Source organism: Bombus vancouverensis, chromosome 16, assembly GCF_051014615.1.
Source record: "Bombus vancouverensis nearcticus chromosome 16, iyBomVanc1_principal, whole genome shotgun sequence".
Lineage (NCBI taxonomy): Eukaryota > Metazoa > Arthropoda > Insecta > Hymenoptera > Apidae > Bombus > Bombus vancouverensis.
In genome coordinates, this window is record NC_134926.1 from 10,188,848 (window position 1) to 10,212,657 (window position 23,810).

At 36.5% G+C, this 23,810-nt stretch overlaps 2 protein-coding genes across 3 annotated transcripts; one reads left to right on the forward strand and one right to left on the reverse strand.

The window, feature by feature from the left end:
• Nucleotides 1-16,703: 16,703 nt before the first annotated feature.
• Nucleotides 16,704-18,550, reverse strand: LOC117160149 (putative rRNA-processing protein EBP2 homolog). Of its 2 annotated transcripts, XM_076625321.1 has the most exons (4): nucleotides 18,536-18,550; nucleotides 17,858-18,026; nucleotides 17,702-17,788; nucleotides 16,704-17,602 (listed from the first exon to the last, which is right to left on the reverse strand). In XM_076625321.1, exons 2-4 carry the CDS (start codon nucleotides 17,942-17,944, stop codon nucleotides 16,799-16,801), a joined length of 978 nt encoding a protein of 325 aa, XP_076481436.1. In that variant the 5' UTR covers nucleotides 17,945-18,026; nucleotides 18,536-18,550; the 3' UTR covers nucleotides 16,704-16,798. The 2 variants fall into 2 exon arrangements, with proteins under 2 accessions (XP_076481436.1, XP_033196532.2); XM_033340641.2 differs by lacking the exon at nucleotides 18,536-18,550 and having other exon boundaries at nucleotides 17,858-18,175.
• A 29-nt stretch (nucleotides 18,551-18,579) lies between these two features.
• LOC117160148 (uncharacterized) lies at nucleotides 18,580-22,585 on the forward strand. Its single transcript, XM_033340639.2, has 5 exons — nucleotides 18,580-18,709; nucleotides 19,357-19,454; nucleotides 19,544-19,748; nucleotides 19,842-20,321; nucleotides 20,393-22,585. The coding sequence occupies exons 1-5, from the start codon at nucleotides 18,634-18,636 to the stop codon at nucleotides 20,515-20,517; spliced, it is 984 nt and encodes a 327-aa protein (XP_033196530.1). The 5' UTR covers nucleotides 18,580-18,633; the 3' UTR covers nucleotides 20,518-22,585.
• The last annotated feature ends 1,225 nt before the right edge of the window (nucleotides 22,586-23,810 follow it).

Here is a 23,810-nt window from a genome sequence, read left to right on the forward strand (position 1 = left end):
ACGAATATAGTAAGCCAGGTTTTCCATGTTTTGCAGAGAAATTTTTGTTACACGGGATGGAAGAGAATTTAATTTAGTACTTAAAAATTTGGAAATTCCTGCAGAAAATAGTGATCGTTTATCGTTTGTTTATTCCTCTTGCAATTAAATACAGTTGCACGTGTACACGTAATCGAATAAAGATCGACGAGTGTAGGAAATGTCTACTTTAGAACTAAACTAATCGTGATTTGCACTGTTGCATTCTGAGCACTGTCTGCTCAGAATAGAAATTGAATTTGAACGTGACAATTACAAGACAAAATCGCGATCGCGTTCCCTAACCAACGATACGTTCTTTCGAGAGTAAGATACCACTGGGAACTTCTTGCTTCGGTCAATAGCGTTTTGTTTCACGGGAACGGTGGTAGACCCCGTTTATGGCATTTAACACAGGGGGCTGGAATTCAACGTGACCCAGATCTGTCACCGAGCAGCTGTTCATGAAATACTAAGAGCTTGGTACGCTTGATTATTTACATATCATATACTGGAATGGCGGTCTGTTCTGTCGGCTAGTTTAATCAAATATTAAATTCGATCGTGCACCGTTGTTAAATAGAATAAATCATGAAACTGAATGACTAGACAGAGTTCGGATTCATTCAGCTGGAAAACCTACTAAACCAAAAACCATCGTTCGATGAAAAGTTATTCCACTTGTGGCTGCTACGCGATACACGTTTCAAATATTATTTTATTCCACCTTAACTGTCAGCTGTGTGTAGATCGTCAGGAATATGTAAATGAGAAGACGATATTATCGTTAGGCCCGCGCTGATACTGTACATAAGCTTTCGTGATTGTTCGATAACACGGTGGGTTTGGACTCTTTCTCTGGTACGTAACATCGTGTCGGATCGTACGAACGCATTTGTGATTGCGACTGCTTATCGGCCGAGACGTGTATGCTGAAATTTTCTATCATTACGGGGCGTGTCTACGAGTGAAAATATACCCTTTGGCAAACGGAACGGACATTTGTCGGCTTCTACGCGGAAAAAATTTCGTCGATAACTTGATAACACGATATTCCTTCTCTCGTGATACCGTCGAAACGTACGATCGTTAGATTTGGAGAAATTTCAGAGTTAGACGAAATTTCGTTATTTTTTTTCAAAATTTGTGTTTTATTTATCTTCGTATAATCATACGCACCGTATTGGTAAAGTTAGAAACTAAACGAAATAACATTCGAGATACATATGGTATATCCTGAAACAGCTATAACTGGAATAATCATTTACCGAGTAATAGTTTGATCTAGTACAGTTCCTAGTTGGATGAATCTGAATTCTATCTAGTCTCTCGCCGTATCGTATCATCTTTCGAAAGAAGCAGCTCACGCAAGAATGGCCTAATATTTATTATCGTGATTGCATAAAACATTAAAGGGCGAATAAATCGGCCAGTGCCCTGGTCGTTTCGACAAAAAAGAAAATCAGAAACTCTTGAGGTATATTAAAGTTTTACGGGAGCAGTTAAATTATGAGTGCCTACGGAGATTGTGAAAGCGTTCGGGGATCTTTAATTTCGAGTAAAAGGTGAAGCGACCTTTTCGTAATTTTCCGAGCACGTAAAAATATGAAACATGGAAACTGGACCTTCTTCGTTAAAATTTAATTCTTCCATTTTTCCTTTACCAAGATGTTACTTTTTGCGACCTATCGAACTCCGCGAGATTTTGTCAAAGTTCAACGAATTTAAAATTTTGATAGTTTAATAAAAATTTATACGCGATTCTTATCGCATTACGAACTTTGTCCTATTCCTTCTACTTCTCTGATACAAGTTGTATACCGTAGTCGTCGGTGGTTCTAGCGTTACGATAAAACGTTATTTTTCACCAAATTTTAGAAGCTCTCGGAGCTCTCCAATTTCCATAACTGTCTACAATTCCAGCAAAAAGGCAAGGTATCAAATTAAAATCCCCTGAAACCTTGATACCATATATCTCTAACCGACGAGCACCGCCATCACGCCATCTACGCGCTTAAATTATTAAATTCCCCGAAAAGTCCGTGTCCATGAACGCTATCAGGCGTGCCAACATTTTAGGAAACTGCCTAAAATTCTGGCAACGACGTCTCGAACATTCGTATAAAACGGAAAGACGATCCTAATCGAATTTTCAGGAACTTTTTAAGGCCGTGTTCGCGGCCGAAATAGAAATATGCGGGGAAACGCGCGAAGAAAGGTTAATTCTGCATGAAGCGGTAACCTTGCGAGATAAAAGCGTACTTTCGACGGAATTCATGTTTGAAAAGGGGTCGAGAAGGTTTAGGCGTGCAACATACGGGAATTCGGAAAGTTGTCGGCATGTCGCTTTAAAGGAACAATTTCGTAAATCAACCCACTCGTGAGAAGTTCGCACCCTTATCTATTCGACTGGTGGTCCACTTTCGACCCCGTGGAACCCCTTAACCGTCTTATCCACGGTCTCTGAAGGACCATACGGCTCGAACATGCGAGGGTGAATTTTTTCTCGTCGCTACGTGCGACGAAAAGTGAAACGTCGAGGCGCCTTCGAAGCTTGGAAATCGTCGGCCAGACGCGACAAACCAGGCACCGTCTCGATTACAGCTTATCGGTGCTCGAAGATGTCCATGCTGGTTTGTGTTTTCGACCAATTTTCTCGATAGGATCTTACGACTGGGAAGTTCTTTTATAATTGCAGTTTTGTGAGAAACTCGAGAAATTGTTATACGAAATAAAGGACCATGGAAGTTTCGTTTGTAATTATTGAAACAGGAAGTTAATGGAATTTCGTCGCGTATATATCGCTCCATTTTGGAAAATTTCTCAGCGAAAATGGTGCAATATCTAAACAATCCCGACAAAAGGATGACCCATAGAGTAAAGACACGACGATGGAAAGATACTGTGCTGGATTTGGGTGGATATAAACGTGAAGACCGAGTTTCACAGTGGTTTATCGAGAATGAAATATGTTTCCATTTTTGAAGTAATTTTCAGAAGTTCGAGGGTAAATTAACGCGACAAGTTTCCAGGCTGAACTTTAGAAACACACAGCGTGACTTAAAATACGATACCATATTTTAAACTCAAAGATAATTCTAACAAACGCTAGATTTGTCATATGGTATAACTACTATTTCTCTCCCCCCCCTCCCCCCTGGAAAACTACAGAAAAATTACATTGCCTACCCTTTATACCCTCGTACGCTTAAAATTAAAAAATTTGACAAAAATTTTATACAACAATAGATATATCGAAACATTGAATATGTTAAATATTCCCAAAATTAGTTTCCACGAATGGAATTTTCAAAATGGAATATTTTCAAGACTCGCTTGATTCTGAATTCAATCGTTCGCGAGAATCTAATTTTACAGGGAACACGCGATTCCAATTTTACAGTTAAAGAATGTCAGACATGAACTTCGATCTTAAGGCTCACGAATATATCAGCAGTGCATTCCCGGTCTAATTAAAATATCACCCAAAACAAAAAGAGTCAGACAGTCTCGTTTTAATCGACCTGCCGTCATTTGTTGTCCCGCTATTTTCACAAGTGGGTTATCGCGAAAGGTCGTTGCACGTACACATGTATATGATGGGATGCTGCGATGGGCAAGTTGATGAATTAAACCGCAGGATCTTAATTAAGGAATGATATTCTCGAAACAAAGTCCTCGTTTGTGAATGACGCATATACGTCGACGTTAACGTTCTTGGGACAGAAAATGCGTTGATTACTGGGAACGTCGCGTTTCTGCCAAACAAGCAGCTATCGAGTGTCGTTCTTGTTTAGAATATCCTTTTCGAATAACTACACGGATTGGAGAATCATCGACTAAGAAGTTGGTAGAAGCGGGATATTACGTGAGATTTTATACAGACAGTTCAGTGTAGTTTGCGGCCGTATATAAAAATAGAAATAGACTCGTAGAATATCGGCGATAAAAATATGAGAAATTCGAAAAAAGATCGCACTTTTGCAGTCTAACTATTCCAATGTCTAGTTAACCACGTCCAATTGCATAAATTATCCAGAATAATCTCGCCAATCGCCTGAAATAGCCAAAACTGAAAAAAATATGTTGTCAGGAATAGTAGGGTCGATCCAATTATCTATGTCACCCCAGGTATGTGCAGAATTTGCGACTAATTCACGTTTCTATAATTGAACTACGCCAATCACCTTAAAATCTTATTTCCGATCGTGAATCAATAATATGTTTTATTTTGTTCGGTGGAAATTGGAATTTATTTATTTAAACGCTGTACAAACCGAACAGAAACGACATGAAAATTACTCCTTGCGCAAAAGTTCGCAAAACTGAAACGAAGACTCAGGGTTCCCTTGACCGACGATTGCCAACCATATTGATGATCAGAGCGCCATCTCGGATGCTCGACTCTAATAAATTTCGTCGTTTACGAGAAGCAAATTAAAAGGGATTTCCCTCTTCCTTTACAAAAAGGTAACGCTTAAAAGCGCTGTAGAAGAGGCGGAAACTGAGCAAAAACTGGATAATATTCTCTTGCATACTCGTTGAACGCATCGATTCGGTCTCGCGGGACCCAAAGCTTTGCTGATCAACTTTCACGTCCGCTCGTTTCGCGTGGAATTACCAAACGTAATATCGCCGGTGCCGTTTTATTCTTTGCGGCGTAATCAAGTCGCGAGCGTCGCTCAAAGGACGCGCAATAAAAGAAATCAAATATCAATACGGCGTGTCTCGAAAGAAATGAACAGTGAGAAAGCTGGAGACGCGCCGGTAACAGACCCGGAAATTGTACAGTAGCCACTGCAGTCACGTCCCTGAAATGTGCTCTTTGTTAACGGCTTCCTGCTCTTAATAAACTCGATATTAATCGTTGCCCTTTCTTCTTCTTTTTCGTTGTTCTTCTCTTCTCTTTTCTTTTCTTTTTTCTAGCTGCTCGCTCTTTTCCGCCTCTTTTCCCCTCCTTATTAGCACGCTGGGCAAATACTTGAAACGTATCCGGCTCCTTTTCCTGGTTATTAAGCGGACGTTGGCTAGACCGGACGTGTTTGCTGCGAACTCTCATTATACCATTCCCGGGATACACGATTTCTCCATGGATTTTTGAGTAGTTTTATAGGCGAGGGTGGTCGAGAGATGATGATTCGTGTAAATTAAATTCATGGAAAAGTGGACAGAGCGTTTTAAAAAACTTTAGACGAATAGCTCGTAGAAGCTCGATTTTAACTTGATTTATCGATGGTTTTTGTAATTCGAGTTAATCGAAAAGAGACGTTTGAAAATTCAATTGTTTTTTCAATGTCTGCGTACTTTTTCAATCGGGGTGGTTATTTCCTTGCAGATATTTTTTCCGAATTATTTCCTGATCTCATTGCAAGTTAAAATCAAAGTCTTTGAATTTTAATGTTACGCTTTATATTACTTCTGATTCGTAAATGTATCGTTTCAAAGCTAGAATTTAAAACATCTTTTTATAATCGCATAAAGTCAGTGACGAACAATCGAGCGTAAGTAGAGTAATTCGTTAATGTTAAATGAGAAAATTGTGTATTTGAAAATTCTAGATTATGGATTTATGGATTCTTTGGGAGACGAAAATAAAAGTTCGGTCGTTGTAAGCGATAAAACGGATCGATGAGATCCGCGCACAAACAAATTGCGAAGGACATTGTCGAGCTTTCGATGAATTCGTGAAACATTAAAAATCGAGTGGTGTTTTCCGTCAAAACTTTTCAATATTCGTAAAATATTGCATCCTCGTCCATCTCGATACCCACTTCAACACTTTTCACTTCGTTTGAACGCGTGCCCGAATATTGTTCGAAATATCTAAAAATACGTCGATATCATCGATGATACTCGTTCTTTTTTCTCTTCTTTCGTTCGGATACGTAGTATTGCATTTCGAGTGGATCCAACTTTGAACCGATATGATCTAAAATATCCCCAAAAATAAGTACGTATTTGACGAGAAATTTAATGCCGGATAGAAAAAAAACTACTGGCTTATTCCTTGAAAAAAGGAATTGATATCGAAAAATTCGATACAAAGAGAGTTTCACACAATGCCTTTAATATCTCTGTGAAATATCTAAAATATGTAAAAACTCAAGCACGTTTATTCGTGTCTCTTCCATGAAAAAAAAATCCAACTTCCATACCTACCGATCACTCTGAATCTGGAACCTTCGAGTGTGTAATACATCGTCTAATCGTGTAATCGGAATGTTAAATCTTCATAAACATTCGGCACACTCTAGGAACGCGACGTACAACAGGATTTGATCGTCATGGGAATTTTTACCGTGCAAAAGGTTATGTCCCATTAAATATAAAACGGGCATAGCACGCCTGTGAAATCGATTTGCCTGGTGAAGAGGACTTGGTCGATTCAGAGATCATCGTATCGCGTCGAGCACGTCGGGGAAGCCCTCGATACGCCGCCACGGCACGCAACAGTCATAATAGGGAAGAACACAAAACACGTAAGCGTGTGAAAGTCCCTAGAAAAAGGATTTTCCACTGCACGCTCCTCCGTGTGTGAGGAATGCCTCGCAATTCACGTCTCTACGGACGAGAACGTGGAGGGTCTATCGATATCTTTTCTCTCCTATTGAAAAATTTCTTCAGTGCAAATTCAATCTACCGTGAGATATTTTTTATTCAAATAAATCCTTCATATTTATTCAGAAATTCGATTTCTACGGACGTTATTCGTCGTTTATTATACTACAACTGATCCTACATGATTGTAATACTATTCGTAATATGATACTATTATAATATATATATATATATAAAAGTGTACTTTGCTAAAAACAAAAAGACTTACAATATTTTGACGAGTTTTTAGCGTATTGATAAACACTTTGCATATTTTGTTTATCAAGAGCTTAAATATTTGAAGCAACATAGGTTCCAATTTTTGAATCGGAGAGTTTTACAAAGAGCTTAATGCCCAGGAGATTTTTGAAATAAATATTTAAAATAATGTGGAAGGTAGAAAATAGCTTCTGTCCGTTTAAAGTAATGCCAATTTAAATACTCGTTAATTTTGAAACGACGTCGCGCGAATATTTGAAAATGGGTGGAATCCACGTGGAAAAGGGTACAGATTTCCCGCGCGATGGAGAATAAATAACAACTAATAGTCTTTCTATGGCGAGGTGAAAATTTCAACCGGGCGCGCCGGTATTCAAGCTTTATCGGCAGAATTTAAATTTCCAGCTTTTAAAGGCAGCTCACCGGATTTTAATTGGAGATATTTAAATTCCAGCTTGCAAGGATAAGTTAAAACTGCATGTGTAAGTAAAAATATTCTTTCATCTATATTCCGTGAGCGAGAAGGATTCTTCGTTTAAATATTTAAAACCTCCGATACGACACATATCGTTCGACAGAGTGAAAATCGAATCCCATCGATTCCGACCACGAGAGAATGAACCTATGTCTATCAATATGAAGGTAATTCATTAAGAATATAAAGGTCATTGCAGAGACATCTTTTATCGACATCTGTACTTCCTTCAACGTGTATATTCCAATTCAAACTGACACAAACTTGACTACAAACTTGATTAAGTAATAACGTAATATTTTTTTTGAATAATTTCATTTTAGCGTATACACGCGCTCCATTTAAGAACGCTATAAAATAACAGTGTCGAGAATCTTCCAAAATAATTTCCCCGCTTAAAAAATCAATTAACGACAATCGACAAGAATTATTTTTGTTACAAACAACTTAACAAAAAACAAAATTTCACATAGAGAGGAATTCTCTTTGGTAGATATCTTTCTACCAGAAATAAATAAGCTCAAAATATAATTAGTAAAAGTGAGATAATTTTCTGTCGAAACTTTCGACTAATAACGACTACGTCAGAGCCCGGAGACTCGCGTTCCTCGAGATCTATCTTAGGACCAAGGAATAATATTAATTATATAATTTCGAAACGTTCCCGATGTTGAAACTTGTTTGAAAGTTTCTGTCCTTCGTATCGAAGTACGGTATCGCTTTGAATGGCACAATTCGACTCGATACAGAGTTTTCCATTATATATTGCGCAAAGAGGTCAACATCGTCGGATCTTGCAAACGTGGTCAACGCTAATGAAGAGGACAGCGCGAACGATACTGATTACATTCGCCGAAATGTTTGTATTTCTCTGATTGACGCGGGTGGAAAAGCAAAAAGCGTGAACGAAAACGGTTATATGTCAACTTCTGACGAGAAACGTTCGATATAACAAATGGCAGCTCCGTCAAGTTTTGAGGTTAGGTCGAATGAATACGCGTTTGGATCGAAACCTCGGGATTTCTGTTAGCCGACGCGAGGATCGTTTCGTTAATTTCGATCAAATATCAAAAAGTTAATTATGATTAGTTTCGCCAAAGAATTAATTTCCAATTAAGTAAATATTTTATGTTTTCCTTCTCTAATAAGTGAGAAAATCATCCTTTCTTCAGGAAAGAAAAATTGAAACATATTTATTAGCGAATCCTAAGATTTGTAAATAACCAAGTATCATATGACGGTAATATCGATCACCTTGATCGAACAGAATATCGCAGAAAACCCTGTACATAAGCAAGCTACTGTTCTTGTAAAGAAGAAAAAGAACTTGTTCCAACATAAACAAGTGGAAAGCGAGAGACTAAGAACAGCAACCACTTAGAAATCACACAGACATGATCTCTGAAACGTCTCTCGATACTTTGCAAGTATCCTAGGGATCCCTAGACAAGCCGGGGCGAAACTGTAGGCATTGTGCATACATACAAATGACCCGCATAAAAATGTCATGCCGCTTCTCGGGGAAAACAGTCGAGTAGCTCTATTCCGCGGGTCTCGCTGACAAATACGTGCTCGCGAATAGGTCGCGTCATATTCAGGGAAAATAAAGCGTGGCCGGGACTCTCCGTTCGCGTATATCGCTTATTGGTATGCCACTGACACGCCAGTCCAATTTCGTTACCGACGTCTGCGAATCGCTGAATATCATCTGCTCCATTGAAATTCCGCTATAGCCGTGAGACGCGATATCGCATTTGTCTCCCTGACTGCGTTACCTAAACGATCGCGTTTTGCACCAGCGGCCCTTATCCCGCCTACCAACGCGAACGTGAGCACGTATCGATCACGTGCATCCAGTGTTTTTCTATCTAGAAATCCATTCACGAAACCGATAATCGATCTCTTCGATCATCACGAAGATTTAGGCAAACCTTCGAATTAATCCAGTTTCATATATCGATATCGCTACAGCGCGTTTAAACCAAACGAGCAAATGATATTTCGAACAAAATAACGCAAATAATTTCATACTTTTACTCTCTTCATACCCTTGCTTTCGCCATGAATTTTGCTTTTTCAAATAATGCACTGTTAAACTTGCAACGTTGTAAGGAAAATAACCGAGCACCTAGTTATTTATGGGTTATTGTATACATTGTTACGTACTCCAGTTGATCTTGGTTGTATTTAGTTACACGCTCCGGTTGGTCTGGTTGCATCTCGTTATACGATCTCGTTGGTTCAGTTACATATAGTTACATGGACCTACTTGCTCGCAGGAACGAAGTTGATAATAGCGAATTCAATTGTCATTTAGCAAATCGAAGAAGAACGAATCTGGGCCACGGAAGATATCGTAAGGGGCAAAAAGTGATCCAAATTATGTATTATTTACTTTTCTAAGAGGAATTTCTTAGATACGAATAGTCGGATTTTCGGGTTGCACAAGTGCTTGCAAAAGGTAATGAGGATTTTCTAAAGGATTAGTAAATTTTTGGGTTAGAGAAATTCTTTTATGAAATTTTTTCGGTCACAGAGCTTTTTGCGAGGGGGTGGGAGAAGATTTTAAATTACACATATATTTATAAAAAATGGCAAACCTTTTAAAGTTAGTTTTATAAATGGTGGCAAAGTATTATCTCGCTACAAATAGTGGACGTAAAAGATAACTTCAAAAGGAAATTCGGGTAAATGGAGAATTTTAATTGTCTCGAAAATAGACAGAATTTTTACAATAAATTGTTCGATTATTCTTTAGCCTATCTTTAATCTGCCAATTATTTGTATTTAAGAAACGTAGGAATTTGTTGATTTTGAATTAAGATTGCAAGAATTCAGGATGAAGAATTACTTCCAGAGATTCTGTACATCCATGATTTTAATCTGTCAACCAATTAGCCGACATAGATTAAACCAATTAGATTCGTGCTTCGTAGCCTGCGACTGTAATTATTGCTATGAAGAATTGCAGAAATTTCAGTATGAAAAACTTTCGAAAATTTACATAAAGATTATCGTTTCTTTACTGTAACAACTTTAATATTCCTTGAAGAACGAAATATTTAATGTAATTTTTTAATTGTTGTTTGAAAACATTATATTTAAAAATATCTAACTTAAGTTTTAAATTATTCGTGTCTTTATAAACAAAGATTTTTATATTATAAATTAATAGTCTTAAATCCTCAAAAGTGATAAATTAATTGTTAGGGCTAGAAATTGTACAATTTAATATGTACGCACATTATGGAGGTTCGATTGCCATTATCCCCAATTAGGGACACGGCTAACCTTTATATTATCCGAAGAACATCGAAGCGATTATGCGTTGCGCTTTGTTTGTATCTATTATAACATTCACGTTGTTCAAATAACACGTGTCGTGTAACACGCCACAGGATGCATAATAACTGCAAACAGCAATTATTCTGGGGAATTGGTCACATGTTTCTCGTGTGAATGATTGGATAGAATCTTCCACCAATAGTTCACGTTTTCACTGGAAACAATCTAATTCTAACTGATTCGATGTGTTATTGAGATACATATCCAGATACGATCATCGATAGTTGGACAAATTTGTGTCATTTCGTATATTTTAAGTTGAATCCACAAAATTCAAAGGAATAAAACATTTGTTATACGATACAACATAACGCCAAGTCAAGCTCTACATTGAATAAAAAGGATCCTTCTTTAAGAAATTACAAATGTTAATGCCCCCAGGTTGGACATAAAATTTCCATACACCGTATCACACGCCTCTCCCCTCCCTCCCTTCCCCCCCCCAAAAATAAAATAAAATTAAAAAACGACAGCATTAAGAAAAAGATGCAACGAAATTCTACTCTCCAAGGAATGCGTAGTTAAAACTTCGTAAGCTTTTCAAAGTTAGAAAAATTCCTGCCTGAAATCTCTCGTACAATGGCAAATTCTCTTGATCACATACGAATGAACCTCCACGCATCGAATCATGCCAGAACGAAAAAGAAGAACATCAAGCACAAAAGAATTGAACAAAACCTATATATTAATCGCGACACATTATGCAAACCCCACTCCAAACTCTCGTCTGCCTCCCTCCCCCTAAAAACCTGGGGTAGCATCTTGGCAGAGGAAGCATTAGACCAGGTAATAGCCCTTACCATCGGCAGCCCGTAGGCCGATCAACCCCCGTGTGTTTTCGTGCGCCGACAGCGAGCGGAATCATTGCGAATTCTCGTAATTCCCTCCCGTCCGTGAAAGGGTGGTTTCGCGGGTGTGTAGAGGTGTGCGGGGACACGGCCAGGGTGGTAGGCGCCTCTCTTTCCTACGGCACGCTCGAAGCACCCAGGGGCAATTGAAACTCACGGCCATTTACTGCATTTCAATAATGGTTTCCCATCCCTCCTCTTCGCGTTTCTCTCCCTCTGCACCCCCGTGGGCACCCAACGCCCGTGGCCGCGTACGTGCAACACAGTAGAGCTCGGTTGCTGCTCCACACCCGCTCACAGTCGATTTACCGTGAGCTTTATGGAACACACCGGGGGCAGAAGTAACCAACGGCTAACTATCTCGTCTATGGACGACTGTATTATTCGATGCGGCCCCTAACATAGCCACGTGCCGACGTGAGCACCGTTTTATGCTTCCGGGAAAAGTCGTTCCGTGTGAATGGCTGTATTTGTGTTTGCGTGTGTTTGGCCCTGTATGAGGGACGTAGGCTAGTGGAAAAGATGGGAAATACGTACTGCGACTGCCTCGTCTTTGGTTCAGAGGAAATTTGAAAGCGTGGGCTTGGAAATATTTAAGAGTTGTCGAGTCATGTGCAGAGGAATTTGTCGTTTAGGATGATTTTTAAAATAACTTTGATTGTACTTGAAATTGGATATATTGGATAATTTATCATTCTGACGATGAGTCGTTTAAGCAGAAGAATAAGATTAAGTCGTAGGCAAAGAACGAATCTTTTTCATTCTCTGTTGTTATCACCACGTGTTTGCTAAACAGAACCGTACACAGATATGTAGATTCCCAGTAGAAGTGAAATATTCCACTGAACTAGTATGGATGGCAGCTCAAACTTAACTAAATCACTACTCGACCGAGTTATTTGATCCATGTGTGCAAACCAGTTGACTAAACTACTCCAACTAAGCTTTCGGTTGCGTCTAAACCGGATTAGCCTCCCAACGATCCTTCGGAACATTCATTCTTACCGCATGCAATGTTTTCTATGCGAATTTAATTCTTCTTTGTTTCCTCGGTTCAATATTTAGACGGTATAATTTTTTCATAGAATAAAAATTGACAGAGAAAAAAAAGACAAAGTTTTGATATTGATATTAACAATAATAATATCTCCCTAAAGGCAGTCGTTATAAATTTACATTATTTCGCGAAAATCTTCATTGATTACGTAAACACGATACAAACTCGAAACTTCGTTTAGTCATCTCTTAGAATCAAAAGCGTTTTAAGCAATCGTTAACGACATCCGAAACGAAGTTGAAAATTCAAGAAACGAAATAACTTCGTGCAATCTAAACTTTTAATCAACGTTACAGTTCAGGACACTGGAAAGTTTCGTTGGATTACAAAGTAACCCGGTGAACAACTTCCATTTTGAACATTTTAAGCAACACAGTTGTACATTTCATAACTGTATACGAGATAGAAAGAGATAAAACACGAATTGGAAAAGAAAAGAGCAGAAAAAATTGACTTTAAAGCGTTAATAAAAATCTCTGTTTAATCCATCTTCTTTATTTTTATTCGTCTCAACCATAAAAGGGTTCGTCGAATCCATTTTCGTCGGATAAAGTCTATCATGTCGAGCAGAGATATCTGAAAAATGTTTTATATCCTTCAACGCACCGAATACATCGAACGCCCTACTATTTTCATGCTAAAATCCACGTTTCCATTTCGTTATATCGTTTCCGACTTATCGACGTTCGTCTTCTGTTTCGCCCGTTGCAAACGCGGTTCACGTACTTTGGTTTTATAATATTAAGATTTTAAGAAACTTTATCGCGCATGTATAATTTAGTGGAGACGGAACAAATTTGGAATTTAGAAAATTCAGAAGTAAGATTAAAAACGCCAAACTTGGAAGATCCAACGCCTTTAAATTCAGAAGTAAGAACAGTCGAAACTTGAGAAATTCAAAGCTGTAGAAATTAGAAATTCTGAAAATTCCGAACGTGGATGATCCAAAAACTTCAAATTTCCTAATTCCAGGAACTTGATATAACTATTGATCCGGCAGGTTTCCAATTCTAAATTTCTACAGATCGCACGAAACTCTCCAAAAGATTCGACAATTCTTACGTTGAAAACATCCACTCAAATTCTTAGACGTCCATTAACGATCAAAAATACCTTGTTCCAATTACTTAGCGACATTGCCAAACAAAAAAAAAAAAAAAAAAAGAAAACACATGCACCAATTTATCAACCGCTCCATCGATTAAAACCACCCGTGTTTCCATACTGCACACTAGACGAAGGTCTAAATAATTGAGATGGATATTTTATCGTTGTCCTGTCAGGTTTCCATGAGCACGGGAACGCCGTGGTAGGTCGACGTAGCGAGCGAAACAGAGCGGGAGACAGAGGGAGTATACGGATTCGGTGAAATTTGAAATCGAACAAAATCGCCCGAAGGCAACGACGAAACAAATTTCACCCATTAGCAGCCCGACGCGACGGAGGATACATGTCACGCCGCGGTTGTCATCAATACAAATATCTGCGCGAGATACCTGTCCATATTCTCGTGGTCCAGCCATGAAATCGTGTGTACGGTTCCATACATGGAAAAACCTCGCGAATTTGTTCGATGAAATTCGTACATGCTAACTGTATCCCAGCTACGAATACCGCGAACATGATCGCGTTAACCGAGTACGTCTGAAAACTGGACGATTCGCCGGTCCCGATAGAGGAAGCTGTTCGTTTGCGGCGATGTTTCCTAACCTCTCTAACATTACGACTCTGTCTCATGAAAGATAATAACTTGCGGGCCTTTTATTGGGATAAAAAGATAGTTTCAATAAAGCGTTTTTTCAGCTTGGATGAGTTAAATAGCAAGATGAGTTAAAGCTGTTTTGTTATTGCTTTAGAACTGCGTTGAAGAATAAATATGTTACTATACATTGGCTGAATTATTTTGCAACACGGTAACCGAAATCGCTATGTTCGGGTCATAAAAGAGCCTATAGTATACTATTCTAGGATTAAGAATGAAAATCACGGAAGAAAGAACCTATGGAACGGTGCGTACCACTTGAGTAATTGTTAGGAATGCGTGGGAGGGAATAAAAATGGGGATCTCCCTCTAAAACAGCTGTTACCTGGAGAGCGGATTCCCAGGGCTCTCGTGTCTGCGCCGGACACAGAAGCGGAGGACACAGCGCGAGAGTGCTCCTGGATTTAAATACAATAACCCGGGGCTATTGTAAAAAATATACACGGCCACGTGCACGTGGCTGCACACCAATGGCCCAGCCTTATGCATGCGGCTCGATCGCTGGTATTTCCACTCGCCAAATAACAAGTATACACTCGGAACCCAATCAAGCGTGTTATCCCATATTCCACTGACCATCCATCCCATCGATCCTCGAGGATCCATCGCATCGATGATCCCACATGTGCGCGTCATCATGCATTTTCAGAAGTTAATCGATCGATTTTTCAAATAATTTTCTGTCATTGTCCGAGTAACTGAATTATTACTCTATCTCTATAAAGTTTCCAGACATAGGCATAGACATTTTGTAACTTAGAATATATTTATTATAGAACTGAACTAAAATTCAATAGATAATTCATTCCTATAATCACAATGCTAATTATACATTTTTATATTATACATCTATCATATATGAGTTTATTATTCATATTATTCTTATTTCATTGAGTAAGATTAGTAACTCGCAGTCAATATAATTTACCATATTTCTTTTTTACTATATATTTTCGAATTTTATATGAATGGAGGGGGGAATTCATTTGTTATGCGATATTATCTAGAAATTTGATCAGGGTAGCTTTTTTTTGTTATAAGCTTCTGAATTTTAAATGTACACACATGAATAGAAGATGAGGTTAAATCATCATTAGCTACGTATGGTGGCGAATCAAGCCAACGATCGCTAAAGGAAAGGGGAGCGTGTGTACATACGTATCTCTACGCGAGTGCAAACGTGGCCGCGCATGTAATATGCGGTGTAATCGCATTCCTATGCATGTAACAAACCCTGTAGATACAGTGGATTGTCTAATGGACGACACATGTTAAATATTCCGCCGGTATCGATACCATAGGGAGATTACTCTGATCCACATGTTTCGTGTCGCTATCATTCGACTGCATCCTTCGCGATTTTTCATAACATAATGGGGCATTAACGTATTGAACGGGTCGAGCACCAAATATTGGAGAGTCACTTTGTAGATTAAGCGATCCATCATGCGACCACTCCTGCCGTTGTTTTATGTACCATTCGTTCATTTTGTTTAGTTATTTTTCTTCTGTACTTGCGTGTGATAAAACTTAATCGAAACTTTTACGCTCAAACTATTCGATGTACGTTATATTTGTTTTACGTTATCAGATTAATCTAATCTGAGATAATTTTTCAGTAAAGATTTTTCAGATAATAATATATATGTTCCAAGTAATGATTACCTTTTCTAATTCAACTATTATAAAATTTTTAAGAATATTCCAAAAACGAGATACTATTTATATTGGAATATCCTATTGGATTTCATTCATTCAAATATTTCATGATATCTAACTTTAACAATAGAATGACAAACTAAAAATATGATAAAAAAATAAATCACAAAAAGTACGAGGATTCGAAGATGAAGCAAGGAAATCGCTATAATCGAAGGAACAACATCTTTGCGTTGCGTGTACACACTCGCGGCTACTATTATCATCGACAATGAGAAAGAATTCCTTTTTATATAGGAGTTCGTGAAAGGTACGAGTGATAAGAACCACAATAGTCGACGGGGCGTTTCTGTTTGGCCGGTGTATATTTTTCCAGCGCGCATAGAAATATTCTAGGGATACATATAAAACGCAATAGCAGGCTCGAGAACGTCGGTATCGATGATGCTTCGGGGCTGTTCGCGTTTGATTGAGCACGAAACAGTGTGCTACCTAACTTGAAAAAGATCTCTGAAAAGGGAAAAAGATTTTCTCGCTTTACACGTCTTTACGTAATCCCTTCTTTGCATACGTTTCAGTGCTTTCACGCTCGATACGTTTGAACGTAGTTACGTATGCGACAAAAATTCTTTTGTCGAGGCCAGTTTGCAATTGTTCATTGCTGTCTGTTGAACGAGATCCCAGAAATATTTCGATAAAAAGGTAAGAAATAATAATAGAAAGTATCTCGAGCCGTTTATTACGTAAAAGTTTATTATTTTACAAATACGTGGCTTAGGTCAATTAGTCGTATAAAACATATTACATCAAGTTCGTTCCTATTGTCTCCTGTTCTTTGCTTTCATCTGTGTTCTACGACTTTTTCCTAATCTCTGTTTAGACTTCCCCTCTTTTCCCCCTTTATTCTTCAAATCTTTCCCTGGCTTCGAAGGCCTTCTATATTCTGAAACATCCGCAGAGCTTGCCCTTGTGTTCTTCTTACTGCCACGTTTCTTCCCACCAAAACCATATTTAGCATCCCTCATTTTTCGCTTTGCTGCTACCTTCTGATTCACTGCTTTACCTTGAGGTTTCTTTTTGTCATCTAAGAAATCTAAGTCTTTTCTCACACCCTTGCGATATTTTTTAACCTCCTCTAATAATTTTCTCTTTTCCGCATGCTTTTTCAGAGTTGCTTCTATTTGCATTTGCTTTCCTACTTTCCTCTGTTGTCTCAGTTGTCTGACCTTCTCCGACCTTTGTGCTATTATTTGCTGTCTCATTAAATTTTGTCTAACCTTTTGCATATGAGTATCTGATTTTGCCATTTCAGCAAAATAATCGTCGGGTCTGGTTGTTGGAATACCGAGCTTTTTCAGTCTTGCGATTGCATCCATAACAGCACCCTGTGCTTGTCTGTGAAACATTGTTTCTCTACGAAAGTCATTCAGAACAGGATCTTCGGTTGGTTCGTACTGTGGTAACTTCTTATTCCCTTGTAACTGTTTAGAACGCCTTACTTCCTGTTCCTGCATTTGTAATGCCAATTCTGGTGCTAAAGGTGCTGGCGCATTAACCATGTCTAACCTTTCGATCCATGGCAATTCCAATTTAAATTTCTCTAGTTTGTTTTTCATAAGGTTCTACGAATAATGTCAATTATAAGGATTATATTTTTGTCATTTTCTTCAAAAAATTAATCGATTAAGTTACATTTAAGAATTAATCATCTTTATACTTACAACACTGTTTTTGTGTTCTCTTTTTTGTTTTTCAATTACAACATTCAAACCAGGTTTCAACAAACCCTTCGCATAAGCTTCTTGTAACTATATACGTGAAAAAGAAAGGTTAGAAAAAAATTATGATAGATATTTTGATGTATAAGTAGTATTTACTTCTTCGTCTGATGAATTGTATTCCGAATCCGATTCAGAAGACGCTTGCGCTTCTTCGGTGTGCAATACAACCTTCTTCACTTTCATTTTTTATGTTAAATTTGATAAATACACAAATTTACAGTGTTGACACAATACACAGTGTGCATCCACACGCCTTTAGCGCAATCTATTAGAAATACAGGGTTATGTTTCAAGCATGATACTTAAACCATAAGCAAGCTTCTTAAACTGTTCTCAAATATAATTAAAATGAAATATTAAAAAATGTCCCCTTTACTCCTCCCAATAATTACTCTTATGTGCATATTAAAAATTATAAACCTCCTCGTTTCTTTTTTGTGTCATAACAAATTTTAATATCATATTATTTGTTTTACTATAATTCTATTTAAGTTTAAAATACAAATTGCATATATAAAATTGTATCCTTAAAAAGTGCACAAAATTCAATATCCAATAAAAAGAAATTGCGTACAATTTCTAAATCAATTCAACCAATTACAAATCATATACTCTATTAACTACTGTTTGCTATCGCAATAAAAGTATATTGTATGTTATAAATTACATAAGAAGTAGAATCTGATATCTTATCTCTGAATCTATGAAAAATACAGAAGAAAAAATAAAAGTAGTTGGGATGAATCGCGTTGGCAATTTCAGTCTAGACTGTACCCCTTGATGTGCAGAAATCCCGTGTGACTCGCGTCTGATATATACTATACTCTATGCTAGGATTTTTTGTCACAGCTGGCTAACGACAGCGAAACATAATGACGGATAGTGATAAGAAACCGATGTCACGTTTATTGAAGCTCGCCAACAAATTCAACTGCTTCTACCTGTCAGGTAAGCGAAATCGTTTCGTATAAGGGCGCCTCGCCTCTCTGTATGCCTCCTGCACGATTTTGTAATGATTAGCGCATAGAAATTCGTAGCTTTCCGTCCTGTCTGCTAAGATATTGATTTCGAGTCTCTTGTGTATTCTTTCACGTATTTTCAGCGAACTAATAGGAATTGTGTCTATCTTTCCCGAAGAACATAAATGATATTCATGAAACTCGCTACAATAATTTTTTCTACCATTATATATATCCTTGATTTTCCCTACTATTCTCATAATAAATAGTTTGAGTATTGTTGCTATATGCATATTTATCAAAGTAGATACCAAGGATGTGTATCGTATATCTTTATGAGGTAATCTATATTATAATCTGTTTCTTGTACAATTTAAACAGATCTGTAAATAGAATGTATATTGATGAATAATTGTGAGATTCTATTGGTATTCTTTTTTTTTTTAGGTTCAAGTTATAATAGGATTATTATGTTACTATATTATGATTTTGTATTGACTAACACGTTTAATTTTTAGTTTTAATTTTTTTATTTTCTATTTCTCTCGTTTATTGCTTGTATTTTATATCTAAATTCTAATTTTATTCTATAATGTCAATAATTGGATTAATGAAATAATTCACGATACTTTTTAGGTTTTCACGCAGGTGAATGCAGAGCCTTTGTTGTTGATGGGCAACAAATTGGCCTTGTGCGTCCAGATGTAATGAAGGAATTGTTGAATTATCCACAGGTAACTCTGTATATTGAATTACAATAGATAATATGTCTATTAATATGTTTATATAATCTTGTCATATCTATCTTAAATATTTTTCATAGGTATTCCAAGTACATCCTGAGTATGTGCAACTGAATCCAGCATTCAGAGAATATGCAGAGAGAAGTGCTAGAGTCGAGGAAGTTCTGAAAGAATGGCGTGCAGGTGGGAAGTTTATAGCATTAAGAGGATGGAGAGAGGAGTGCTATGAAGTACGTGCAGAATTCAATACCCCGCCACTGTTCAAAATGGACCGGTCTGCCACATGTATGTACACTAATTATAATCTTACTAACATCTTTATCTATCTAACTAGACTTGTTTAACATAATTCTTTACTTAAAAATTACTGTTCTACAGGCTTGTTTGGAATTCGCAAATATGGAGTTGATATTAATGGATACGTTATGGATCCTGTAAAAGGTTTATCAATATGGTTGCAAAAGCGTAGCCCAAACAAGCAGACTTGGCCTGGCTACTGGGATAACATGGTGAGTGGTGGGTTGAGCGTTGGCTATGGAATTAATGAAACTGCTATAAAAGAGGCTGGGGAAGAAGCCAGCATTCCTAATAATCTTATTGCAAAACTAAAGAGTGCCGGCTGTGTATCTCTGTTTTTTGAAAGTGAAAGGGGTCTGTTTCCCAACACTGAGTTTGTATACGACCTTGAACTACCACCAGATTTTGTACCAAGTAACAATGATGGAGAGGTAGAGACTTTTGAATTGCTTCCAGTTAACGAATGTTTAGAAAGGATACTGTCTTCGCATTTTAAAACCACGTCGGTGCCAGTTGCGCTTGACTTTTTAATTAGACACGGATATATTACAGCAGAAAACGGTGAGTATACTTTATGACAATAAACAATTACAGTGTCAAGTAATTAAAATATTCACTTCTTTCTGTTGCAGAGCCTAATTTTATAGAAATCGTGGAATTGCTTCATATACCTCTGCAAACCATTTATAATCACCCACAAAAAAAGTGTAAAATAGCCGCAAATGGTGAAGCAATCGAATCATTAGACAGAATTTAAGTTTAATTAGTCTTTAATTTAATTTCGCGTTTAAAATTAATCGAATCGAGCGGAGTTGGAATTTTTGTGATTTCTTTGTATTTGATCAATTTTTTGCAAACTTTATAGTAAGGAAAAGAAAAAAGAAAATGGTGCAGATTTATATACGTAAGACTTGCAAAATCATTAGAAGACGCTAAATAATAGTTCAAATATTTCTAGAATTGATTTGAAGGATTTTTATGAAATTCAAACTAACTCTTGTTTCCAAAATATTGGAAAAGGAAAAAAAAAAGATACGTTATTTCAATAGATATATTGTCATAACATTTTTACTCATAAATATATTATTATTCCTTTTGTTATAACTTGAGTAGTTTTTATATACAATAACGATGAAAGTATCAGGTAAAGACGATTTTTTGATGACTTATACGAAAGACATACATAGGAATGTAAACGTAGTCATTATTAACTCAGCAAGAGTTTCATAGGGAATGAATTCTAATTTATTGGGGATTTATTGATATATAATAACTTTGTAAAATTGGCACAATACAAAGAGATAATTTACGAAATGATCTTTAAGCAAATTCATTCATCATCGTTATTTAAAAAGAAAGAAAATCACGCTACATCTTCCTCTGATTTCTACCAAACCATCGAACTGAATTTTTGCACAAGAACGAACGAAGGAGTTTTCGCCGATCGTACGAGTAATAATCTAGACGTGTGACAACTTTTGATATACATCGATGTCAAATTAGAAGTATTATTCATACAGCATTCCAGAAGCATAGATTAAGTTTTCAGTTTCTAAGCAAGCAAGGAAGTGGGAAAACGAAAGAGTAACAATAGCTTTTTCTAACGTTTGTAATAGAATTTTTGTACTAAAAAACGAACTTGTACACCTAACAACAACAATGAGTGCGCATAAAGTAAGAATGCAGTAATATCCTAATATTCTGCGTAGGATGTAAGATGAAATTCATTCACAGTATTATGAATGTGAATGCACAGTATACTATTTGATATGTTTAGAGTAAAAATGGAAAAAACGAAGAAAAAAACAAAAAGAAAAACATTTGTAGACGAATTATGTCGACGTATGTGTTCGTATACTATCAACTATGCTACCAACGCGAAAGACCCAGCATTTTCACTTGAACAACGTTTATTGGGAAGGGGAACAAAAGTGTTCGTATATTGTTTATTGTATGTAATATGTAGGTAGATTTTTTAATTCTCAACAATGATTGGTACCAAGGTTCTGATCAAGTGATATTATTAGATTGTGAAGAATAGTGATTGTATAAACGGCAAACGCAATCCTAGAAGCATCACTTTTTATCTTTTGTCTAAATGTTTTCAATGTGATATTTATTGCTCATTATACCTATTTGGCGACAATTAATTTATGTATTTAGCATTTTGTTCATTTAATGCACAGAATGTCTAGTGTTCTTGTTTTGAAAGTATATTAACTATTATCAAGTATTTTTATAAGTTATTGTATTTAAATGATGCTTTATACCGCTTGCATTGCGTATGCCCTTAAATTAAGAGATTTTTTATACTGAAACTAGTTTCTACAAGATGAAGAGTCATTAGGTATGTTAAATTCAATATATAAATCGTTGTTGTAGATTCGATATTATTATAATTGCGTTTATGGATAAGCATTCTGAATATCTTTTTTAAGGAACTTTTCTACCAACACCGATATTAAGCAGGATATCCGCTGTGACTTATATTATGTTAAATGTATTTGCTTCTTTTCGTTGCTTTTATTTCAATCCACTTAACTAGATGACAGTGAGTGAGATCCGTACTGCTTAAGCATACTCTAACTTTAATTTAGTCCTTATTCGAACTAACCTGATGTGTTTAAATGAGTTCGCTATTTTTATAATCATGTACTAGTCATACTCGTCATCGCCCTATTATTTTTAATCCGATCATTAAATCTATGACTATATTTGTTTTTAAGTGGAACTAACATTTTTGTGATAGATATGAGTACGGCTGGCCATACTGTTTAATGCATGACTTAATATTTGTCAATGAATAAATCTAATCAAACTTACAATGTCATCGTTTCTATCTTCCTATCTTTCACTCCATTTTCTTTCCTGTAAATCCGACTTGATTAACATACAGGTACATTATATGCTTTTTATGTTACTTTTATTTTAAGCATTCATTAACTAAAATTCAAATGTAAAGTGAAACTTTTATATATATTTCTGTTCGTTGCATAAATGTTGCACTTAATTCTCATAGTTCTTTGTAGATATTGAATTACTATGAACTCTGTTATAAGGTATCATCATGGAACAATCATTTAAAATATTAATTGAAAAAGGAGAATCAGTTGCAATGACCTATTAGCTCAATAAATAAAGTTAAATGCTTTGTGCTCTATCATTCTACCCTTTTTACATGACCAATAAAACTATACTATAATTCGTTAAAAAGAATACTTGGAGACAAGTAATAAATCCATTTGATAAAATGTTTAAATATCTTTAAATTCCAAGGAGTCAAGTTAATTAATATGTTACTCAGAAAGTAATTTTAAAATGGAATGTGATTGGAAGAAACAAAAATGTTTCTTTGCTACCTTAAAATATAAAAAAAATTTTAATTAGATTTTTCTACATTTTTAATTTCACAAAGTAATTATCATCTGATACAGTAAAGACATAGCAGTTTCCGGTACACTTATATTTCGAAAACTTGGACAACAGAAAGATTTTCCAGCGAGAAAGCAATAACAAATGACCAGGCTAGTGGGGATGCTCGAAAAAGAAAAAATAAAAAAATTGTGCTAGAAACCTGGTGGGGAGGCTTGACTTTGTTAGAAGAAACAAAAATCGACCAAATCACTACCCTTTTGAACATCAGTGGGGCAACAGTCCTGTGACTACTCTTTGCTACACACTTCTACATACTTCCTGTTAAAGTTTGGCGTTATTTCCAAACTTTTCATCTAATTCCAGTTAAAAACTATTTCTAAATCCAGTGACTAACGAAAATAAGTCAAACGAAATAAGTGCGTCGTGTGAAGTGTTATTTTGTTTATTAGGTATGGTGAACAAGTATCATAATTCAGCTATTTTTTGAAAGGCAATTGCGTTTGTATACATTATTTTTGTTTATTCGCTACGATTTTGTCAGTTTTATACTACCGGAACGCAGCGACGTTGCGTCATATTGCGAAACTTTTCATTTTCTCTTTTAGTTATTTTACGTGGAATTCGGTAATTCTATTGAATTTTTTGTTAGTCTAGAAATTTCAAGATTTACGAAAA

What these genes read in the sequence shown, in the direction of transcription:
- LOC117160148 (XM_033340639.2), top strand. Translation starts at nt 18,634, where the DNA reads ATGACGGATAGTGATAAGAAACCGATGTCACGTTTATTGAAGCTCGCC. An exon ending in AATTGTTGAATTATCCACAG is followed by an intron (nt 19,455 to 19,543) that starts GTAACTCTGTAT and finishes TATTTTTCATAG; the next exon opens with GTATTCCAAGTACATCCTGA. An exon ending in AATGGACCGGTCTGCCACAT is followed by an intron (nt 19,749 to 19,841) that starts GTATGTACACTA and finishes ACTGTTCTACAG; the next exon opens with GCTTGTTTGGAATTCGCAAA.
- LOC117160149 (XM_076625321.1), bottom strand. Translation starts at nt 17,944, where the DNA reads ATGAAAGTGAAGAAGGTTGTATTGCACACCGAAGAAGCGCAAGCGTCT. An exon ending in ACAATTCATCAGACGAAGAA is followed by an intron (nt 17,789 to 17,857) that starts GTAAATACTACT and finishes TCACGTATATAG; the next exon opens with TTACAAGAAGCTTATGCGAA. An exon ending in GAGAACACAAAAACAGTGTT is followed by an intron (nt 17,603 to 17,701) that starts GTAAGTATAAAG and finishes CATTATTCGTAG; the next exon opens with AACCTTATGAAAAACAAACT.